This window comes from Mus pahari, chromosome 9 (assembly GCF_900095145.1).
Source record: "Mus pahari chromosome 9, PAHARI_EIJ_v1.1, whole genome shotgun sequence".
NCBI lineage: Eukaryota > Metazoa > Chordata > Mammalia > Rodentia > Muridae > Mus > Mus pahari.
In genome coordinates, this window is record NC_034598.1 from 79,048,015 (window position 1) to 79,072,976 (window position 24,962).

A 24,962-nucleotide genomic window follows, 5' to 3' on the forward strand; every position below is an offset into this window, starting at 1 on the left:
TATATATATATATATATATATATATATATATATATATATATAATTGATGATATTTAAACAAATAACAAGCATAATATACAGACTATCATACATTGTTATTAATATACAATTGGCTGATATTACTAAAAACTAAGATAATGCACCATTAGTCCCTGCAAAACTGGTTTAAGTTAAACACAAACTTGAAAAACAAAAAGAAACAAAACAAAACAAAAATCAGAACTCTGTTGTCCAAAAAGAAACAGTACTGCTATCATTATCTACTGTACATAACACCTAAAAGGAACTGCTGTCTTGAAAGGTTAAAGCAGGGATTTTCTTTGAAACAAATGTTGATCTATTTCAGCATAGGTGTTTACTTAATGAAATTTAGATAATCTGAGCTGAAGATATCAATCAATGGTAGGGTTGGGGTTCAGCAGTCATCTCACAACCCACATGAACACTGATCTCAATCAGATAGGGATAGTTTATTGAGTACATGCCCCAGGACTGATCAATCAGGGCTATGATTCAGGGTTAGGAGCTGAACCATGACACTGAGTTAAAATCCTACAGGGCTTTTAAACCTAAAATCCACAAACATTTGTGCCAAGTTATTCCACCAATCAGGATTTAGGGATATGGGACTTCCTTAAAAACATGTCTTTGTTGTACACTTATCCTGATTCCATTGGTTAGGGTGTTCAACTGTGGCAGGGGATTTGCCTTGTCTAACATTCATATCTTGTCTTGTCAACCAGGAAGACACTTGTCTAACATTCATGTCTTAACTTGCCAACCAGGATGTCAATTACCTACATACATGTCACTTTCTGCCAAGTGGGATGTCAGTTCCCAGGGAGGTCTTGGAAACTTAAACTTTACTCAACCCCTACTCAAAATGGACCTCTTCCTCGAAATAGTTTCTTATATTGATGCAGCTATCTCTCTTATGTTGGGGTCTATCCCAGGGGCAGCTTATAAAGGCAAACACCGTAAAAGCTTATATACAGGCACAGGAAGTGCTGCTGGGTAGTTGGTTTGGATCCAAGCTTATTGTAGGTAACTATACAAAATAGTTCTATTGACTTCTCTCATGACTGATTTCCAAGGGCACAGACATAATAGAGTATATAATCAACTTGACCATAAGAAAGTTTCCTAGTAACAGCAAATACAACATGTAGGAAAGTTTCCTTATATTACTAGCAGCAGCACAAAATGGCAGGCTAGTCAGGTAACAGTTACCCAGGTCTTAACATTTTACCTAGACCTTAGCATGTCATCAAGGCCTTAATATTTTATCTAGACCTTAACAGTAGAGTACTTGCCTAAGCATGTTTAAGGTCCAAGCACTGCAAAATACACATACATAATCTACATGTCAGAATCATACTAGCACTGCTATGAGAAAGTCATCAGAATCAAAATGGAATCACTTATATGAACCCTAAGAAAAAATAAAGGTGTGAGATTATTAAAGAAAAATTCTCACACAACTAGTGGTAACTATCGCAAAAGGTTTCAAGAACTACTATTTTACATAAAGATCAGCACAGCTTTATGTATACAAAAAAACAAAAAACAAAAAAAAAACCTCTGCATGAACATCTGCCCAGCAACTTTGTCTGAAATTACATTTCTTAATAATCTTTGTAGCCAATAATTCTTGTTTCAAAATATCTTATGTAATCTTCCTAGTGCTTTTTTTGCCTTTAAAATTCTTCCTTTGTCTCAACCTCTTTGAACATGTTTATAGTTTAGTATTGCAAAGTATTGCCAATGCAATATTATTCTACTCCCAGAGAAATGATCAAGATTCTGTGGAGACTTTCTCTGACTGTTGTGTAGTTGGCAGTTATCATAAAAAATACAAAATAAACCAATAGCTACAGCTTCCAAACACAACTGAAAATCTTCATCTAATAACAAAGAGCTGACACAAGTGAAACAAACATCTAGTAGTATGTGGGTATATGATACAAATATTTTATATAAATAAAAAAAGATTTTCTAGTAGCTGGTGATTCTGAGTCAAATTTCCCTAGGTCCCCATACAATACCCCTAACTCTGCACATGCTTCTACATTAGAGAATATCAAGCAGAGAAAAGCATGCTCTTGAGTGGAAAATCCTTAACTCATGTTACAGTCTAAATTTCTAGAAAAGATACAGAATTGCCTGATGCAGAACTGCCTAAGTAAGGTCTGGCCTACTTTAGAAGCAAAGAAACTGATTGAAATGGTCACTACAACACTGTTTATCATGCAGAAAACATTAATTCAGCAAATTCACGTCCCATATCATCTTAAAGAACCAAGTAAACCCCATAGAAGCCAAGTTAATGAAAGGCAAACCTCACAAAAAGGTAAGCATGCTCAAAATACATTTTCAATTTTGAAAAAAAAAATCTTAGAAAAACAGATACTGTTGTGGTCTAAATAGTATGCTGAAAATGTGTGTGTTGAAATTTATAATAGGGTTAAAATTTAGGATCCTTAGGGGCTGACTAAGCCATGATGGCCGCCTTTATGAATGAACTAGTAACCTAGGCTGTAGCAACCCATCTGAGGTTGAGTGTTTTATAAGGATCAGAAACTTACAGCTCAAGCCCTCTGCTCCTTCACAGGACCCAGGTGTAATCCCAAGCAGCCCCGTGGCAGCTCACCACTGCCTGTTGCTAGTTTCAGGGGATTGGACACCTCCTCTCACCCCCTCAAGCACCAGACACACACATAGTGCACACATATGTATGCAAACAAAACACTCCCACACATAAAGTAAGTAAATCTTTAAAAAAAATAAACTGAATGACATAAGGATCTCAGAAAATGAAACTTTTAGCAATAATCTTGCTACTTAAAATTTCTTCATCATTCCACCTTAAAAACTAATTAGGCTAGGCACAGTGGCACATGCCTCTAATACCAACACTCTGGAGGCAAAGGCAAACAAGTGGCTTCATGTCCATCGTGGTGTTCACATACAGGCCAGCGGGGCTACACAGTGAGATCCTGACTCAAAAAGGGTTGAGGTTGGGAGAAGGAAAGAAATCAAGAAAGAAATAGAAAATGAAAGAAATCAATAAAGAGAAAAAACTAATTAAGAATATTTTACAAAATCAAAAAGCTTGAAAAGACATGTACTATACACAGTGTGGTAATCTGAATGAAAATGGGCCCCGTAAGTTCACTCTTATGCACTATAAGAGTGGCATTATTTGAAAGGATTGGGAGGTATGGCCTTGTTGGATTAGTGTGGCCTTGTTGGAGGAAGTGTGTCCCTGGAAAGTCTTGTGTGTGTGTGCTAATGTACCTGTACACATGTATGTAGAGAAGCTAGAAGCCAATATCACTCCTTCCCCACCTTACTTTTTGACACGGGTTCTCTAACTGAACCTGGAGCTCGCTACATCAGCTAGACTGGCTCTCCAATGAGCTCCAGGGACCCTCCTAACTCCACCTCACCCCTCTTTCCCCAGAAGCGGGATTACAGATTCTTGCTGCTCTTAAATGGCTGCTAGGAATTGAACTCAGGTTCTCATGTTTGTCACAAGCCCTTTAACAACTGAAGTTTATCTCCACACACATAGCTACCACCTAATTTCTTGAGATAAAGTCTCATGAAGTTGCCCAGGCTTGTCTTGAACTCACTCTCCTGTCAGCCTTCACTTGCAGGAAATCAGGTGGTCATACCCATCCCTGGATACCAGGAACTGTCTATTTTATTCATAGATTTTTAAGAGAAAGGTTGTTTTGTTCTGTTTCTTGAGATTCTGAGGATTTAAACTAGTGTTTCACAAACTAAGTGTTCTACTACCGAACCACAATTCCAACTCCAACTTGTTTTTTATTTTCTAAGAACAACTGAATATCAAGTTAATAGCATAAGAATACAGAGAAAATAACAGTATTTAAGAACATAAGGCTTAACTACATATTCTTAATGAGATACTGAATAAGGATAAAAAGAACTACTAAAAAGAATATAGAAAAATATTTTCACTCATCTTAGCAACAATATTAGCAGTTACTATAAAGCTTTTTATGTGTATTTTAGGAGAAATATAATTGTCACTAGTAAGAACTGTGGTGGTCTGAATGAAAATAGCCCTCATAGTCTCATATGTTTGAATGTTCAGTTCCTAGTTTGTAGAACTGTTTGATAAGGATTAGGAGGTACACTGTGTGTGTGTGTGTGTGTGTGTGTGTGTGTGTGTGTGTGTGTCTGCCTTAGTCTTTTGCATAAGATGGAAGGTCTCAGCTACCGCTCCAGTGCCATGCCTGCCTATAGCCATGCACCCTCTGAAACTGTTAAGCAACCCCCTAAATTAAATGCTCCCTTTTTATAAGTTGACTTGGCTATAGTGTTTCTTCATAGCAATAAAAAAGTAACTAAGACAAAAATAAAAGAGACACCAGTATAAAATTAAAAGCACATGTAAAGCAAAAAGTAATGACCACTTTATAACATTACATTTGAATATGTTTTGTTGTGGTCCCCCAGACACAATCCTCAAGGTCACCCCTAGTACTGCAACAGAGCACTATCTGCAGCCACCACTCCTCACTGCCTACCACCCCTGTGGATCCCACAGACCACCCCCTCCTCCAGCTTCCCCTCCCATCCCCCACTTGCAGCTATGCCCCAGTACCCAACTCAGGAGACTCCTCAGCTCAACCCAGGCCACACCAGGTAGGCTGCCACAGACATTCTCCACTCTCGTTCCCCCAGACACATTTAACTGGGACAGGCTTACAGGTTCAGAGGTTTAATACATTGTCATCATTGCAGACATGGTACTAGAGAGTAGCTGAGAGTTCTACATCAAGATCCGAAGGCAGCAGAAGAGAGTCACATTAGGCCTGGCTTGAACATCTGAGACCTCAAACCCCACTCCTTAGTGACACACTTCCCCCAACAAAGCTATGCCTACCCCAACAAGGCCACACCTCCTAATAGTGCCACCCCTATGGGCCTATGGGGGCCATTTTTATTCAAATCACCACAATGTGATAGTATGGCAGATACACACCATCATGAATTAATACACACAACATATAATGCCAACAATGAACCCTAATATAAACTATAAACACTAAGACTACAGTAATGCATAGAAGTTCATCTATTGCAGCGAAGGCAGAGCTACACAGGAATGCTGATGATAGAGAAGACGACGCGTACGTGGGAAACCTCTCACTCTTGCCCAGTTTCACTGTGAATCTAGAAGTACTCTTAAAAAGTATTCTATTTTAAAAATTCATGAGTTCTCTTAAGGATAGAAAAACAAAATAAGTGATCAGCACCAAGAAGTTAGTATGCTAATATTTATCCAAAATTTAATAATTAAGAATTATTTGTTCTAGCCGGGTGTGGTGGCACACACCTTTAATCCCAGCACTTGGGAGGCAGAGGCAAGCGGATTTCTGAGTTTGAGGCCAGCCAGGTCTACAAAGTGTGTTCCAGGACAGCCAGGGCTACACAGAGAAACCCTGTCTCAAAAAACAAAACAAAAAACAAACAAACAAACAAAAAACAAACAAAAAAAGAATTATTTGTTCTATCCTTGGGGGTTCCCAGAGACTGAATCACCAACCAAAGAGCATATACATGGGCCGGACTTTGGCCTGCCCCTGTACATATGTAGCAGATGTTCAGCTTGGTCTTCATGAGGGTCCTCCAGCAACTAGAGTGAGGGCTGTCCCTGACTCTGTTACCTGCCTGTGAATCCTGTTTTCCTAACTGGGCTGTGACTTGATATGCCAGTGTGGGGTTGGTGGGGGGGCTCTGCCTTCTCAGAGATGGGGAGGAAAGAGGGGAGGGGCAAGGGACTGTGTGGTGGTAGGGCTGGAAGGAAGGGGGCTGTGACTGAGTTGTAAAGTGAATGCATTAATTAATGAAGAACAATTTATTTGTTCTGTCTTCCTGGGATACAGTGAAACTCAGGATAAAAATCAGCTCTAACATTTGGTAAAAGGTGTTTGATTGGTTTGGTTTGGTTTTTGGTTTAAGGGTTTTTGTTTGTTCCTTTTTGAGGCAGACCTCACTAAGTAGTTCAGATTGGCTTTAAATTTATGACACTCCTGCCTCGGCTTCCCAAGAGCTACAAATTTCTTTATATAAACTTTTCAGTTGATATAGAAGGGATTAAAATTTCTAAAATGCAATTAATGGTGAAATTAGTCTTTCTGACTCAAATGACATCAAAAAACCTCTGACTCTTCCCACTTTAGATAAAATACTTCCAGGGGTGGAGAGTTAGCTCAGTGGTTAAAAGCACCTCTTCAAGAGGGCTCACAGGGTAGCTCAAAATCATCTTTTTATTTCATTTGCATAGGACCTGATGATTTCTTTCAGCCTTCACAAAACCATACATGCATGTGTTGCACAAACATATATGCAGGCAAAACACTTAGACACATTTTTTTTCTTAAAGAAACACTTCCATTCTGTAAATTCCAGTATGTACTTTATTTATATTTCTCTGTAGATATAATTAAAATACTAATCTGAGAGTGGTGTTAGAATTTGGATCTCATCTTTGTTTTAATGTTCTTGTAACTCTCTTATATAGTAAACCTTTCTTTCATTAATTCTAGGTTGTCCATGCAATTTGCTTCAGCTAACAGTATAACAGCCAATGAGACACAAGAAGACTACAAATGTGCATTCAAGGACTGTGTGTGTGTGTGTGTGTGTGTGTGTGTGTGTGTGTGTGTGTGTGTGCGCGCGCGCGCGCGCGCGCGCCCTCATACAGTTTTCTGATAACTAGCAGGCTGAAGTACTGAGGGCAAATGAGCTAGTGAGAGCAGAGTGCTGATAAATGTCAGTGCAGTACCAGCAACCACACAGCACACAGGCACATGTGTGCATGTGCAATCCTCCCTCTCCTCTCCTCTCCTCTCCTCTCCTCTCCTCTCTTTTCCTCTTCTCTCCTTTCCTCTCCCCTCCCCTCCCCTTCCATCTTCTCCCCTTCCCCTCCCCTTGTCTCCTCTCCCTTCTCCTCTTACCTCTCTCTCCCCAACCTCCCTCTCCCTGCAGGGAAGCAACAGACAGCTAGCAAAAGGCATTGTAGCAACTAAGAACTGTCCAAAACTTTCTAACAAGTGTCAACCTCTGCAGAGACAAAAATCACAGGGCCTGCTTGTGAATTTTCAGCAACTCTGGGACAACTCAGTGTTCTTTCCCTCCCCCATCATGTTTGACAATTCTTTCCCCGTTTGATCCTACTTTTTCACATTTGCATACCCACATTCAACCAAACAAGGCCTGGCAGGCACCCTGGTACTGCCATAAATTTGGACCTTCTAGAGTTACAGAGCCAGAACTGATACAGAGGCCAAGAGAGAAAAAGAAGGAAGGAAAGCCAAGCTCTCTGCTACAGCAGGAAGCCCCACCCCAGTCACTCCTCCACTCCTCAGGAGAAGCAGAGTTCAGCTTCCTCCACTCCTGCTCATCAGAGGAAAGAAGACTCTCTTACTGCTTGGCTGGGCAGTTGCTGGAGAGTAGATCCCTGAGCCTAAAGCTTCTGACCTGTTTAGGGAGCTTCCTTCAGTGGCTAGGGGTAGAGGGTCCCATTGCTGCTTCAGCCTCCAAGTCTCTGCACTCACTGGGCTGCAGAAGGAAACTCAGAATTCCAACTGCTTCCGGACTCCAAGACCAATGAACAGAAGCTGCTGATCCCTGTGGTTGAATTAGGGAAAAGCTAGAAGCTGAGGAGGAGGGCAACGTTATAGGAGGACCAGCAGTCTCAATTAACCTGGACCCCCAAGATTTCTCAGACACTGGACCAGCAACCAGGCAGCACACACCAGCTGAAATGAGGCCCCCAACATGCATACAGCACAGGACTGCCAAGTTTAGGTTTAGTTAGAGAAAATGCACCTAACCCTCAAGAGAATGGAGGCCCCAGGGAGTTTAGAGGTCTGGTGGGGTGGGTGTTGGGTGTTGGGGATATCCTCGTGGAGACAGGGGTATGGGGAGGAGGTGTAGGATGTGGAACAGTCAGAGGGTGAAGCAGGAGGGAAATAAAATCTGGAATAAAAAATTAAAAATTGGGGGCTGGAGAGATGGCTCAGTGTTTAAGAGCAATGACTATTCTTCCAGAGGTCCTGAGTTCAAATTCCAGCAACCACATGGTGGCTCATAACCATCTGTAATGAGATCTGATGCCCTCTTCTGGTGTGTCTGATGGTGTAACCATAAATAAAATAAATTTTAAAAATTAAAAATTAAAAAAAAAATAAAAAGATTAAAGGAGCCAGAAAGATGGCTCAGAGTAAAGGCACTTGACACCAAACCTAACAACCTGAGTTCAATACTAGAGATCCACTTAATGGTATGGAAGATGAGAACCAACACCTACAAGTTGTCCTCTGACCTGTACATGCACATCATGGCACCCATGCATATGCACATGTACACCCATGGCATGCATGTGTCTACTCAAAGTTCAGCTTGTGGATCTGAAGACTATTACACAATACTTTTTAACCTAACACATTCTAATCTACTGACTACAGACACCTGTATGAAAGATATATAAACTCTCCATTTCAATGTAAGAGTGCAATGCTCAGTGGACACCTTCTTCAATTACACGAGGCCCTGGGTTTAATCCTTTGTATCTCCAATCCAAAAAAAGATAAGATTAAATTCAAAAAATAGAACACAAAACTCATAAAATCAATATCTACTGAAATTGTAGGTGGCTGTCATAATTTCTGTTCCCAAGGAGATGTACTTGGAGTGAACTCTACATGTAAGAACTTCATCAGGATGTGATCTCAAGGGCAACACCTGTGTACACCAGGAAAGAAGTATGACTGGGTAAAGGGAGAGGCTGAAGAGTATTGAATAGTGACAGATCTGCATTGGCAGCTGGAGCATATAGTCCTTCATATCAGTCCCTCACTAAAGCAAAGGGCTATTTCTCTGTATCCTTCACATCTGCCAATAACAAAATGTAGGCTGCTTCCAGAAAGAGGACATAATCTTGTGGGGTTGGAGGGTTGCTTTTGTTTGCTCTGAGAGACCCAAGAACTAAGGAGAGAGAAGTTAGGAGTCATTCACAGCCTTAACTCTGGGCAACTAAATGGAGAGGCAGATGTTACACTACTGTGGGATGCCATAGGAAGCTGTACTGGGGAAAGGGTAGTCTCAGTTAGAAAAGAAGGCCCACATCTTCTGAAACTTACTACATGGCAGATGCTACAACAGTCATCTGATATAAGCTACCAGATTTTCTCACTGAATCCATGCCTTTTCTAAACAAAGGTGACAAAAAAGAACAAAACATTTCAAGATTTTTATATATAACATATCAAAAATTCTATGTTGTAGATTTGCAAATGTTCAGCAAAAAAAATTGCAGTTCTTCCTTGTTTTTAACTAAAATCTTTAGCCTGAAAACTATTTAAGAGATCTGCCAGCTAGTACCTTCATTGGCCAGATAGGGAAAAGGAAGATGAGCAATTTTCTAATACCATATTGGTAGCAGAGGCAGAACCAGAACTAGGTGGTTCTCTGCTTTCTCTGAGCTTAAAATCAAAGCTTAATGAAATCAAAATAACTTTGAAGCAAGATTTTTATTACATTGCACAGAATATCAACTTCCTTTATTATCATTTACATTTTCAAAAATTATTTACATTAAAAAACTGAGTTTTATACTAAATAAATGTCAGGGGTACTTGACCCAAGGGGGTATTTTGTATTGAGCTAACAACAGCTAATATACCATGGTTCTAACAATCACAGCTCCGAATACTCTTATATCACTGCATTCTCACAATGCTGAGTAAAAACAAAGGGCGGTTCAAACTTCATCAGTGGGGAAATGTTTAGTTGTTAAGATCACACATACAGGGCCAGAGGGATAACTCAGTTGTTAAAGATGCTTGCTGACAGCTTGCTGACCTGAGTTCAATCCCTAAAACACAGTAGAAGCAAAGTATTGGCTCCCCAAAGAAAATGAAAATTGCAAACACAATAATAAGCAGGGCTGAGACTCCAGTTGACTTCAATGTTTGTGTCTTAAGCATCTGATATTAAGTATGCTTTATATCACATCCCTATACTACTTCTAAAGTTTTTGAAGTTTTCAATTTTTCTTGATTCCTATCACTTATTCTCAAAATGAAAAGTATAGATTTATTATTTAAAATAATTTTAGCACCCAGTATGAGGGCTCACAACTATAACCCCAGGACTCAGAGTTGCTGGGAATTGGAAGCTACTTTGGACAACATGGTGAGTTCCAAATCACCTTAGGCTACAAAGTGAGAGTCTGGGATTTGTTTTCATTTTTGTTTTTAATATTTGTTTTTATTTTGTTTTTAATCAATAATAAAACCTACCACTTAAATGTATTTTGTACCTTAATTAGAGTTTCTACTGCTTCAACAAAAACACCATGACCAAAACACAAGTTGGGGAGAAAGGAATTTATTTGACTTACACTTCTATTGAAGGAAATCAGGACAGGAACTCAAACAGGGCAGGATCCTGGGAGACAAGAGCGCTGCAGAAGCCATGGAAAATCGCTGTTTACTGACTAGTTCATCATAGCTTGCTCAGCCTGCTTTCTTATAGAACCCAGGACCACCAGCCCAGAGATGGCCCCACCCACCAAGGGCTGGGCCTTTCCCATTGACAATTAATTGAGAAAATGCCCTACAGCTGGATCTCACAGAGGCATTTCCTCACCTGAGACTACTTCCTCTCAGATGAGTCTAGTTTGTGTCAAGTTGACATACAAAACCAACCTGTACAATGGTATAAAGCTATAAATCCTTAAAATACTTTAAAGTATTATTTACTTATGAAAGCTCAAATAAAGTACCACTGGAGACCCTGGAAAACTTACACATTTGCACTTATATAAACTTAAGCACAGTTTGATATTAAGAAGTGAAATGAGAAAGGTATCTGACTTTTACTGAACTGCATCTTACATCTACTGGTAAGAATGGTGTAAAATGAACCATGCACACTAGAGCTCCACTTGCCCTCTTCATTTTATACAGTCCAGGATCCCCTATCCCGTGAATGATCCCACCCACAATTAAAATGGGTCTTTCCACATCAATTAACTTAAACAAGACAATCCCCTGTAGACATTCTCAAAGGCTAGCCTTAATCCAAACAATTCCTCAAAGCTGTTCTGGAAGGCTTTCCTCTTATGTGTCCAGTTGACAATACTAACCATCATAGTTAATAATTATTTAAAACAACAAGGTGGGCCAGAAGTATGGCTCAGTGAGTAGTCACTTGCCACCAAGCCTGCTGATCTGAGTTTGATCCCTAGAACACATGGTAGATCACTGACTCCAAGTTGTCCTCTGACCTCCATATGCATACAACTCATCCACATGCATACATGCACATGCATGCACTTGCTCTCCTTCTCATTCATCCATAGATAGATAGATAGACAGACAGACAGACAGGCAAACAGACAGACAGACAAAGACAGATTTAAAAATTAAAAACAAAGTAGAACAGCTAAAGAAATGACTCAGCAGTTAAAAGCACTAGTTGCTCAATCATGAAGACTAGAGTTCATATCGCAGCACTCAAGCTGAGCAGTTCACAAACAGTTGCAACTCCAGCTCCAAGAGATCCAAAACCCTCCTCTGGATCCCACAGCCACACATACACATATGAGCCCATACATTCACACAGACAAATACACACAGAGACAAACACGGAAATACACACACACAAATAAGACCCTTTCTAAAATTCTTTGAAATTAAAGCTTTTTAATAAATATCAAGTAAAAGATGCTAAAACATGCTTTAACGATGACAGGTAATTACCATGAATGTAATATGTCATCACTCTGTACTTCCTTTCCTCCATACTTAAGAGGACTACTAGTCTGTGCTGCTTGTTTCTAGTTCCTCATTCATTTATTATCCAACTTTAAGATTCTCTTGAAAGTGTCTGAATGTATCTCAGTAGCATTTCTCAGTCCTTATTGAACTTGACTTCCCTTCAACATTCATACACATCCAATACTTCCATCCACTTCTCTCCAAAACACATGACATGTATTCCAGCTGTTCACAGATCATCTCCCTCTCAAATATGCTTCGACCTGCTTTCTAACCTTTGCCTATTCAACTATCATCTCAGCTATTCAAAATCTCCAGACTAAGGCACTCCAAAATTTAGGAGGGGAGAAATGGAATAAATAAATTGCAAAAACAGTGCAGTAATATTTGGTGTGATCTGCAATCTAGCACTTAAGTAGATGCAGCAGGAAGACCTTAAGAACAAAGCCAGATTGGGCTATGTAACCATGAGGGAAAGAAGAAGAATTGAATAAAGTTGGAGAGAAAAAAATGAGGGATGGGAAGGAAAGGAGAAATGTATTTACTAAAGATGCATAATATAATCAAAATTACATAATATTTGTCAAAATGTTGAATAGCATGGTGAGCACATCATGAACATTATTACTTCACAGGAGAAATGTATTTACTAAAGATGCATAATATAATCAAAATTACATAATATTTGTCAAAATGTTGAATAACATGGTGAGCACATCATGAACATTACTTCACTTGGTACTATGTAAGAATGTGAAGTAGGTACTATGTTCAAATTACAGATACATCAACTGGCTATCAGGAAGTTAAAACCCAAAAGTTAAATTATTACTACTCTACTATAACAGTTAAGTACTATGAGACGCTTTTGGAGAATAAAACTAAAACCAAATAACTCCTTGTATTACTTGACTGGAAAAAAAGGGAGAAGGATATCTGAGAAATCATCTAGGTTGTGAGAAAAATAATTAGTGAGAAATAGTCAGGTCTCTGTGTGTAGAAAGGTAGACAGAGAGAACGTCCAAAGTGATATGAAGGGCCAAAGCACTAAGGTCCTGTACGCAAAATTAAAAGCCTAGACATCTATATCAAGAATCTCTTAAAAGCATCACCTGTCAATAAAACAAGCTGATGGCCAATGAACTGAGGCAGGAAACAGGGGGTGGGGCTTTGGCAGGAAGAGAGGATTCTGGGAAGTAGGAAAGCTATAAAGGAGAGATTCAAGTGAGACTCAGAATTGCTGAGGAAGAAGCAGGCCAAGAGTGAAGGAGAAGTAACTAGACACAGAATAGTTTGAATGGGTTAAAAAAGTATGAGTTAGTCAGGGAAAGAGCCAAAGCTATGGCCTAGGCAATTAATAATAAATAACTAATCTCAGCACCATTACTGTTGGGTACTAAGTGGCCAGAAGGAAAAAAAAATCTTATTATTTTACAGACATCTCCTATAGACATGCTTATGGATCGGGATATGAAGTGTCTTGCAAAAAGACTCCTGTGTAGACAGTTTTGTCCTCAGTTGGTAGTGGTATTCAGAAGTGATTAGATCAAGTCTCATTCACTAACTTTATCAATGGATTAAATGACAGCTGAAGGGACTATGAGGAGGTAGAGCCTAGCTGAAGGAAATACGTTGCTGAAGGTGTACTTTGACAGGTATGTCTTATCCTTGGCCTTTTTCTGTCTCTGACTCTCTCTCTCTCTCTTTTTCTCTGTGCATACTGGCCACTGTGAAGCAAGCAGCGCTTCTCCAATAAGCCATCTCTGCCATGATGCATGGTGATGGGGCCAACTGACAAGACCTATGCCTCTGAAATAAATCTTTCCTCCTTTATGTTAATTTTCTTAGGCATTTTGCCACAAGTTGTCTTGGATACCTCAAGATATTAGAGATGCCAGAGCCATGGGATACCTGCCAAGGAACACTGCTAATAAGGAGTGGAACCAGCTTAAGAGAAAGAAGTTTGTTACGGTCATCAAAGATGAAAGAAGTCGGAGATCTGAAGGGGGCTTTAACATCTGACCTGGAGATGCGGAGTTCAGAATTTGCACAGGTAGTTTTCTGCTGTGGTCCAGTATTTCCTTACTGTGACATTTTGGAATGGTAATGTGTATTCGGTGATGTTGGAAGTATATGATCTGCTTTTTGAGTTTGATTTTATAGGGGATTACAGTTAAGAGACTGCATGAATCTCAGAAAAGACTTTGAACTTTGTAGTTCTAAACATTGTTGACACTATAGACTATGAGGGCTTGTGAAGTTGGAGTAATTGTATTTTGCATTATGCTATAGCTAGGTATGGCCCCCATAGACTCACATGTTTGAGCAATCCTATGGGGGCCAGGGAATTGGAATGTGGTGGTTTGAATATGCTTGGTCCATGAGAAGTGGCACTATTAGGAGGTGTGGCCTTATTGGAGGAGTTGTAGCCTTGTTAGAGGACGTGTGTCACAGTAGGGTGCGTTTTAAGGTCTCCTAGTGCTCTAGCTCTGCCCAGTGCGGAAGAGTCTCTTCATGGCTGCCAGCAGAAGACAGTCTCCTTCTAGCTGCCTTCTTATCAAGATGTGGAACCCTTGGCTCTCTAGCCCCATGTGTGCCTGCACACAGCCATGCTTCCCACCTAAGACAATGGACGGAAGCTCTGAAACCGTAAGCTAGACCCAATTAAATGTGAGCCTTTGTAAGAGTTGCCTTGGCCATGATGTCTCTTCACAGCAATAAAACCCTAAGACACTCGGCTAAGACTAAAACCCCTACATTCATGTTCCCAGGCTAACTGTTGTCACTGCTTCCATCTACATGCAGGAACACAGTCCTACTCTGTGTTCTAGGCTATATTAGACTCTTGGAAATGCCTGCTTCTTTCCCTTCAGAGAAACCTCCGGGAAGACTCAACAAGCTTCACTGCTCTCCCTGCCACCTTAACCCCCCTGCTCCAGGTAATTCCTTTGTCTCTCATGCTTCTAGGCCTTCCTGAGTATCCTCTCTTATCATGCATTGCTTTGTTACCACTAAACTGCCATTCTCCTCCACTAAAATTCAATTTCTTCATCTCAGGTTTTATCAGTAAGCCTTGGCATAGTTGTTAGAGCAGAGTGAATGTTTAACAGTACGTTACGCAAACACCAATGGCCTGACTGATCATCTAAAATTTAAAAAAAAAAAGACACTATCTTAGTCTATGTTCTGTTAATGTACTTGAGTATGGGTAATTTGTTTTTAAAGGGGTTTAGGGTTGCAAAGAGCTGTCTTAGAGGCTAGAGTAAGTGTGCCTGCCACCAAGCCTGATAAGCTGAGTTCGATCCTGGAACCCACATGGTAGAAAGAGAGTCTACTCCCCAAAGTTACCTCCACATGTGTTGTGATGCTTCATAACACACACACACACACACACACACACACACACACTAAATACTTTAATAAAAAGAGTGAGGTTGGGATCTGTCTTAAGATTCTGGAAGTCCAAGAACAAAATGTCAGCGCCCCTGCTATTCCAACATGTGGCAGAGCAGCAGAAGGGCCCACCTGCCTGCAGAAAGACCACTTGAGAACACTACAGCCAGGGACACTCCAGGCTCACCCTAAGTCCTGATTCAGAGTTCACATTCTTTTTATTATTATTAAATTTATTTATTTATTTATTTATTTATTTATTTATTTATTTATTTATTCATTCATTCATTCATTCATTCACTTGACATCCCAATCCCATGCCCGTGCTTTTTGTTCTGTTTCTGATATAGGCTCACACTATACAACACAGAGCTATTCTCTAACTTACTTTGTAGCACAGGCTGAGCTGAAATGCAGTCCTCCTGCCTGAGCATACAAGCTTAGCCCAACCTAGCCTCTTGAGAAAGGCATTAGCCAATTCATGATGGCAGTGCTCCTGTTACCGCATCACTTCCCCAAAGCCGAGCCTCCCAAAGCCAACACAATTTAAAAGAATCAATGTTGGTAGGGGCAAAGCAAGCCACAAGACAAAACAATTGTTGAATGTTCTCTAAAAAATTTTGGAATGTATAGCTATAACAACAAAACAATATTTTAGCAACAGCTAACATGTACAAAGTGTTTCAGAAAAGTCCAGTTAACCTGCTCCAAACCATGCAGTTAAGGTGTAGGGTAGATATCAACCCCGGCAGACTGACATCAGAGTTCATAGTATCCCCTCTCACCAGCCAACACACACCTTTTTATTATACCTGAGATGTTGTCTCTGTTGTCTAGACTACACACAAAGTCCTGGCTCAGAGTTCACATTCTTTTTTTTTAATTATTAAATTTATTTATTTATTCACTTGACATCCCAATATCAGCACCCTCTCTCCTTCCAGTGTCCCCTCATGAATATCCTCCCCCATTCTTTCCTCCCCTTCTCCTTTGAGAAGGGAATATCTAGGTACCACACATGTACACAAACACAGTGGCACATCAAGTCTCTGCAAGCCTGGACGCGTCCTCTCCCACTGAGGCCTGACAAGGTAGGGGAACAGGGCTCACAGACAGACAACAAATTCAGGGACAGTTCCTATTCCTGTTGCTGGAGAACGGCATGAAGACCAAGATGCTCGTCTGCTACATATGTGCAGGGGACCTAAGCAAGCCCATGCTCACTCTTTGGTTGGTGATTCAGTCTCAAAGTTCACATTCTTATCACTGAATCATACTGCACCTTTAATTCAAATAGACTAGATTACAAGAGATTAATTTGAGATTAGAAGATTAATTTGTTCTTATATTAATGAGAAAACTTATTAATATATAAGAAGATAATATCTTCTATATTCTAAACATGCAGAGGAAGAGGAGGAAAAGAAGAACATGGAAGGAGACCACCCTGAACTACAGATCAAGACCCTGTCTCAAAACAAACAAACAACAAACAAACAAAAACCCAACTATCTGGTACACTTACATATAACAAAAACTACACAAAAAGAAAACTATTACATAGTTACTACTCTTTAAAATTCACTTCAATAAATTAGTAATAACCTCATCAAACTTAAGCCCCCAGCTAATCTGAGAAACTCCTCCTGGCATCTTTCTTTAAATATGGTGCCCTAAATGTGTACTGCTGAGGTTCCCTATGCTGTCCTTTCTTATACTTATCCAAGGATGCAATATCAGTTAGTGATTCTTTAAGAAATCGTTCTCTCCTCCAATACACAACAAGTTTGTACAGGTTTGTATCTGTTGTCACCATCTCTACCTGCCATATATGGCAGGCTACAGGAGGAGGAGAGAGAACAGCTTCCCGTGGATGATGGCCTCCCCAGTTTATCACCTCTTTCCTCCTCACACTCTGACTACCCTAAAGCAATGATAAACACTGCCTAAACTGCCAGAAATCACTCTGTCCTTTCTGCTGCTATCTCCCTATAACTTTGATGTGCATACAACACCTGCAAAGTCAAGTTCCTAAAAGAATCCTCTTAGTGCTTATTCAACAAATATTAATTTGCTACTATATCCCAAGTATATTTTTCCCATTTAATAGAATAGTGACTTCCTCTTCTTACAGAATTAAACTGATCATTGTATACTGGAAAAAAAAAAAAAAAAAAAAAAACAAGCAAAGAAACTCAAGACTGAACTCAGAGAAAATTCCCCATTAAAAGAAACATGTATCCTCAGAGGTAGTACTAATTTCAGTACTAGGAAAGGATAGGTACAGGAACAACTTGGAATACTTTCCTTTGCCAGAAAGTAAACAAGTGCTATGCATGCTAGGTCACCCCAAATGTTTAAAAGCATCAAAATTACCAGTACACGGATGAGAGGGAGACTGCTACAGAACTGAGCTCAGTAGTTCATGTCGGAAAGAAAGGAGCAACAGGGGTGAAGACAGAGAAAGGAAAAGAAAAGGAGAAAGGAGGGAAATGCAAGGAGAGCTGACAGATGTGGGGATAGCTGGGGAGGAAAAAAAACTATTATCTTGTAAGCATCATACTTGACTAGATCATGCAATGTACTGGCTAGTTTTGTGTCAACTTGACACAGCTGGAGTTATCACAGAGAAAGGAGCTTTAGTTGAGGAAATGCCTACATGAGATCCAGCTGTAAGGCATTTTCACCCCCTTGTGGGTGGGACCATCCCTGGGCTGGTAGTCTTGGGTTCTATAAGAGAGCAAGCTGAGCAAGCCAGGGGAAGCAAGCCAGTAAAAAACATCCCTCCATGGCCTCTGCATCAGCTCCTGCTTTCTGACCTGCTTGAGTTCCAGTCCTGCATCCTTTGGTAATCAACAGCAGTATGGAAATGTAAGCCGAATAAACCCTTTCCTCCCCAACTTGCTTCTTGGTCGTGATGTTTATGCAGGAATAGAAACCCTGACTAAGACATGCAAGAACCAGCAATATAAGTCTAGGGGAAATTTTTGATTAGGAGAATACATTCAAAGTCTTAAAACTGTCTCCTCCAAACTACCTATTGGTTTTAAAAGAAGAAAACAATAAGAATAATTAGTGTCATATAGTAGAAACAACTAGCAACATTTTGAACATGTAATCTAAATTAAAAATCAACTGAGGCTTGAAATGTAGCTCGCTTGCCCCTAAGTTAGATCTTTAATAGCAAATAAGTAAGTACTTTTTAAAATTAGCATTATCTATGGATAACAGATCATGACCCTCCAAAGTGATAACCTGGGGACACAACATTCCTGAGCACAATAGTAACCTTGCCAAGATGTCATCAATGCAAAAATGTAATCTAAACATAAACAGTAAAGTAAACATGAAAACAATCCAGTTTAAAAAGAAGAAAAGAGAAAAAGAAATACATGCAGGAAGGCACTATGGCTTGAATCAGTTCCCCAAAGGCCACATAGAAACTTCAACTGCAGTTCAATACCTGAAGGTGAGGCCAATACATCATGAGGGCTCTGTCCTCATCAACAGAATTGATGTCATTATTGCAAGAGAATGAGTTGTTACAAAATCTATGGTCTCCCCCTTCCTCCCTCACTCTTTCATTCTTTCTTCACTTCAGCCATGGGACAGCACAAAGCTAAAGCCCTCACCAGATGCCCCTCCACCTAGATTCTTTCACTAAATTTCTCTTTATAAATTATTTTGCTACAACTAAGATGGGGAGGGGGTAATAACCCAGACAAGAAATCAAAGTAGAGCCAGGAAAGATGGCTTGATAGGTAAAGACACTTGTCACCAACCCTGATGACCTGAGTTTAATCCCTGGGACCCACATGGGTGGAAGGGGAGAGCCAGTTCCCACAAGTTGCCCTCTGGCCTACATATAATACTACTACACTAAATAAGTAAGTGTAAAAAATTAAACAGTCAAAGTTATGTGACAATTAAACATTTTAAACCATTGTTATGTGACAATTAAACATTTTAAACCATTAAGACATAAAAATCTTACTCTAGTTCTGTAACAAGAATAAGAGAATTACTACAAGAGACATTATCAATTATTAGGAAACATTTCTTTTCTTCATTGAAGCAGAGTCGATAAGCCATGCCTCAACTGACTTGAGGGAAAAAAAGTAGAAGGAAAAAACTAGAGGAGACAGAAGTAAGAGAAGTAACAAATGTTAAAGCAAATCAAGTTAAATATTAGCAATAGTCAAATATGGGTTGTCTTAGTTACTAGTGTATTGCTTTAAAGAGACACCATAAGCAAGACAATTTCTTCTTCATTTAATGCAGGGCTTGCTTCGAATTTTCAAGGGTGAGTCCATGACCATCACAGTAAGGGCACAGGGGCAGCCAAGCAGGCATGTCACTGGGGCAATAGCTGAGATTACACCTTATCAGCAAGCTGGAGGCAGAGAAACTAGGACTGGTGTTGGCTTTTGAAACCTCAAGTCCCACCCCCAGTGCCACACCCCCAGTGCCACACCTTCTAGTCCTTCCCAAACAGTGCACCAACTGGGAACCAACCATTCAAAAGTATTAGCCTATGGAAATCATTTTCATTCAAGCCATCACAGAGTAAAGAATATAAAGGTTCTTCATATTACTTTATTCTCACAAGTTCTTCTAAGTTCAAAATTTGTCCAAAATCAAAAGTTAAAAGCGTAGAATACTGATACTCAGCTACCCGTTCTCTTCAAACCAGTGCCCTAATTACACAAGACCCTCGAATGCCTGAAATGCAGTTAGCTTAAGTTAAGATGTGCCATTAGAGTTAAGCACATTCCAAAGACTTAAGAACAAAAAATGCAAAGTCTTAATAATTTTAAATGGCTCACATCTAAATTTTTTAAATATACTAGCTTAAAAGAATGCTTTCAACTTCTTACCGAATTCTGTTTAACTCTTTTTTTAAAACATGACTACTGCCACTCTTGGCTTACGAATGACTCATGTTTGCATTGGACAGAGCTGACCCAGACAATCAACCCTCAGGGTTGGATTTCACATTACTTTACAAGCTTCTCTCTTAGTATCTTTCTGCTTTAAATACACCTCTATCTCTAAGACACTTGATTTTAAGCAACTTACGTGCTTATTCACTGCTGTCTTGAGTATCTAGCACATAGCAAGTGTTATAAGTACTGCTACTTACTGTTTTAGTGTTAAAAGGTATTCTTCTAAGGAAGAATAACATCAGGAGAAATGCCAGCCTTTCTAAACCATTGCTTACATCACAACGCCTCTCCGGCCATAAAACTCTCTTGCTGATGATGACGAGCCCTGCTAAAAGACAGTATTTCCAAGGTGACCTCTCCTCTGTACTACATTAGAAACTTTAATGACTCTATAATTTACTTTAGCGTTTCACAAAGACAGTCCCAGAAAGAGAAATTGGGTCTCACATTTCCCCTGCCTCTTCCATAGTGCTAACCACAAAAATGATCAGTAAGGAGAAGAAGGAAGCAGGTTCTTGGAAACAGAACGGACTGGGAATTTGTAAAATTTGGCCATAGGAACTGGAGAGATTGTTCAGTGGTTAAGAGCACTTGCTGATACTGAGAGGACCAGGGTTCAATTGCTAAACCTACATGGCAGTTTACAACTGTCTGTAACTCTAATTCCAGGGGCTCCACTGCCTTCATTTAGCTTTGACTGGCACCAGGTATGAACATGGTACACATACAGACATGCAAGTTGAACCAAAATAAGTAAAATAAGTATTTTTTTAATTTGGCTCTAGCCTCTCGTGGTCTTTGAAATCGACTAACTGCATTGATGTAGATAAATAGTCACGGCATCTCATTTACTTTCTACTTTCTGATTTGTAAAACCAGAAATAAACCAAGTGACCAGCAAAACAGCCCTTCCATTTACATTCTGAATTCAATACATTCTTTCTTAGAAATACTTTATATTTATCAGCAAAAGAAAACTTAATATTCTTAAATTATACCGTGTTCTTTAAGAAAGAAATCGCACAAAGTTTGCAAACTGCCTAATGTAGTAAATGCTGATCATCTTTCTGGCCACTACGAACCTTAAGTTCAAGTATTTCAAGGACCTATGAGGTAAGAATGAGCCCCACAGGATTACAGGTTTGAATACTCGGCCCCTGATTGATAGAACTGTTTGGGAAAGATTAGGAGGTATGGCCTCTTTGGAGGAGGCATGGGACGTGGAGAGCAGGTTTTGAGGTTTTAAGTCTCAAGCCATTTCCAGTGTCTCCCTCTATGCCTCCAAACTGTGCATTAAGACGAGAGCTCTCAGCTGTTCCTGCTGCCATGCCTTTGTTCCACCATCGTGGACTCTAATTTGTGAAACCATAAGACACAAAGTAAACACCTTCTTTTATAAGTTGGCTTGTTCATGATGTTTATTACAGAATAGAAATGTAATCAAAATATTCTTTACATACATGTCAGGGTGTCTTAATCACCTTTACCATTTTCCAGACCTTTCTATAACACCTTTCTTATAGTAAGCTAACAAAAGAAGCGGAAGAATAAAATATCTGTGAAGTACCATGGGACTTATTAGTAATGCTCAAAGACTGAGTTAGAATTGATTATACATGTGATGTCCTTTTCTTCTTTCAGAATGTTATCTAAAGGATACTAATCAGAAGAAAATTATAATAGTCAAAATGAAAGATCATCTAAAAACAGAATGTTAAGAGAAGTGAAATACAGTTAAAAGCATGGGGAACCTTCAAGCAAACCTCCAAATCAGTATGTGTAGTTTTAATCCTGTATCATAGTACCACTGCTGAGAAATAAGGTTGACAGGGTAATAAAAAGGATTGACATTTACAAAATAAAGATTCATGTTACGCCTGTTAGCAAAACCACCTGTTGAGTTAATAAAAACACACATTATAGGATCTAAATTAGTACTATAAATCACAAGCCTTAGCATCATCAAAATACTCTTATTAAATGCTAAGCATTCAAAACAGACACATGGACAAGACAAACTTGAACATTTCAAAGAGATGCAAGGTTCTCTCATAACTTGGTCACTCCCCACTAGAGTAGCCTCATCTCCCACCCATCCCTGAATACCATCTCAATTCTTAAACTTAACCGTCCATCTCCCCTAAGGATCCCTTGCTCCTTTAATGACCCCATACTTTTATAAATGCTATTCCCTCTGCCTGGCATATCCTTCCCTCTCAAGCTATAAATATGTCCTCCTTCCCAAAGCTTATCATAACTGCCTAACACCCTTCTCCAAAGTAGCTCCCAGAGCACTCCTCATTCTTCCAGTTCACAGCACTGTAATTACTTTTTGATGTTCACCTCCCCAACCAAGTCCTGAGTTCTAAAGGGAGGGCTACATCTTATTAAAAACCATTTCATAGCTCCTAGCATTATACCTGAATCCTACTGAAGCTCTCTACTGTAGAAGAAAACATTAACTATGAGAGACATTTCAAATTTTCCTATTGAAGGATAGATATATCCATATATCCATATATATATATATATATACACATATACATACCATGGTGGATCTCAACTATGGGCAATTTAGCCCCTAGAGAACATTTGGTCTGGAGATAGTTTTGGTTGCCTGAAGCAGGTACGATATTAGAAGGAATGTGGCTTATCATTTATTCAATAGAAGGCATGGGTGACTTTAGCTATTGATAAATGCACAAAGCCACTCCTACGACAGAACGACTTGCTCACAAGTATCTCTAGTTCCGAGGCTGGGAAGCCCATTTGTCAATCTGATTCATTCAAATGTGATGATTCAATAATATATTTCAGCAATAACCACAGTAAAAAACATGTTTTAATTTTGACAGAAACTTCTAGAACAGATAAACGTAAACAACAATACAAAGAATGATCTTCACATAATCCCAGGTCTTCAAAACTAAAAAACCCACGTTTTTTGAAAGCCAAACTGTAGCCACCAGAAGCAACTCCCAAATCAGAAAACACTGTTGATAAACTTTAAAGCAAACCACAAACTCCTTTTCTCTTGTGTAACTGTGTGTGTGTGTGTGTGTGTGTGTGTGTGTGTGTGTGTGTAATCTGAGGGATAAGGTAATCAGTTCTCTTAAACAAATCAAGCAATCAATCGTGCACAGAAGCCTTTGCTGTTGAACAAAGCAACTGATGGGAGAGCTACCAAGGTCCAGCTCTATCAAAATTTCAAAGAACTACCAAAAACAATTGCAAAAGGAAAAAAGAAAAGAAATCAAATGTCACTACAGAGGGCCAGAGCAGAAGTTAACTAGTTTTCCTCTGATGTATGACCAGATGACTTCAACGTTTCACAGAAGCTGTCTAAACAGAACCTTCCCTTCCTGTGTACTGGCTGACTCAACTCTCCTTGGCACATTTCTTAACTAAATGCTACACATTCATTAAGTTCTTGTCCTTTGAACTAATTCTCCTACTCTCTAGGTAACATCTCTTTACATTAACCAGTCGCAGAAGGGAGCGAATGGAAGCTATCCAAAACAAAAACTTGAGTAGGCAACTCTTATTAGAAGAGATTTTAATTATGTTATTCTAGGAACTGGTACCTAAACAAAACACCTACAGCTTTCCAACGCTCTTACCTTTTACCCTCAAGATTTTCCAGATTTTACATTGAGATAGCCCTGGTGGAAACTAAACTGGAGTGTATCTGCCGTTTGAGCCATTTAGTCCTGGAGAACTAAAATGAGGTTCTGGGTCTTGGAGAGGAAAAAATGCACTTGTAATTCTTAAAAGAAAGTTTCCAACAGTGAGTAATATCTTCCTTCTCCGCCGACTTTGGCAGTTCAGTGTCTTCAAGTCCCAGGACTAGGCCGGGTCTCCCATGACCCTCCCGTACCGTGGAGACAGATGAGTAAGGAGGCAGAGAGGCAGGTGTGTGTCCTGGGGAGGTGGTTGGCACGCTGGGGCAGGAAGGGCCCCGCAGCCGCCCGCAGCCGAGCACCCACGGGCGCGGAGTGGGGAGCGGGGAGCGGGGAGGGACGCGCGCGGGCACCACACCCTCCAGCCCGTGGTTGACAGCCCCGCGCGCGGGAGCCGGCCTGGGGACCCTCGGGGCTCCGGCCTGCGCCCCGCCCCACCCGCAGCCCGGCTCCGACAGGACCAGCAGGCCTCGGCGCACGCTGCCACCGGGCCTAGCGGAGCTCCGAGCGCCCCCCGGGCCCTCCAGTCCGGGCTGCCCCGCGGCCCGGCTCGGACGCTCGCGCTCACGTGCTGCCGGAAGGACGGTTTCACTCTTACCCTCTGCAAGATCCTCCGAAACATGGTTTGGCCAGCCGCCGCCGCCGCTGCCGCCGTCACCGCCGCCGCCGCGGGGTTCTCTCCGCGCCCTTACGCGGGTTACTCACGACTGGAGGGCGCGAGGGCCGGCAGCCGAGCCGGGAGGGAGGAGGGCGGGGAAGAGGCGGCGGTGGACGCGGCTTTGGCGGCCCCGACTTCCCCACGGGCGGCGAGAGGCTCGCGAGCACGAACCAGCGAGGAGGGAGCCAGAGAGCGCTCGCCTGCCGGGCCGCCCCCGTAACTGACAGCTGGGCGGGCCCGCCCGCCTGGGCCCGAGGGGCGGAGCCGCTGCAGCCCCGCCTCCTCGGCCTGTCCATCCGCGGGGAGGGCGGGGCCGGAGGCGGGCCGGCCCGAGGCTTCGACCAATCGGAAGGCGGGGCTAGCGTGAGCGACAAGGCCGCAGGAAGCTGGTGCGGAGGCTTCTTCCGCCGAACGCTTGGACCTCTGGGCGCCGGACCCTGCTCGGGTGTGTCGAGGGTTG

At 40.9% G+C, this 24,962-nt stretch overlaps 1 protein-coding gene across 5 annotated transcripts in view; it reads right to left on the reverse strand.

Moving 5' to 3' along the window:
- Positions 1-24,755, reverse strand: part of Eea1 (early endosome antigen 1) — a 100,624-nt gene extending 75,869 nt beyond the window's left edge. For 4 of the 5 annotated variants that reach the window (XM_029542222.1, XM_029542221.1, XM_029542219.1 and 1 more), the window contains exon 1: positions 24,443-24,702. Coding sequence is in view for 4 of the 5 variants with exons in the window: in XM_029542221.1 (XP_029398081.1) it covers positions 24,443-24,466 (24 nt within the window). In the remaining variant the exon portion in view is untranslated. Of the gene's footprint in view, positions 1-24,442 lie in introns of all 5 variants that reach the window. The other variant, XM_021205009.1, reaches the window with a different exon arrangement.
- Between the last annotated feature and the right edge of the window lie 207 nt (positions 24,756-24,962).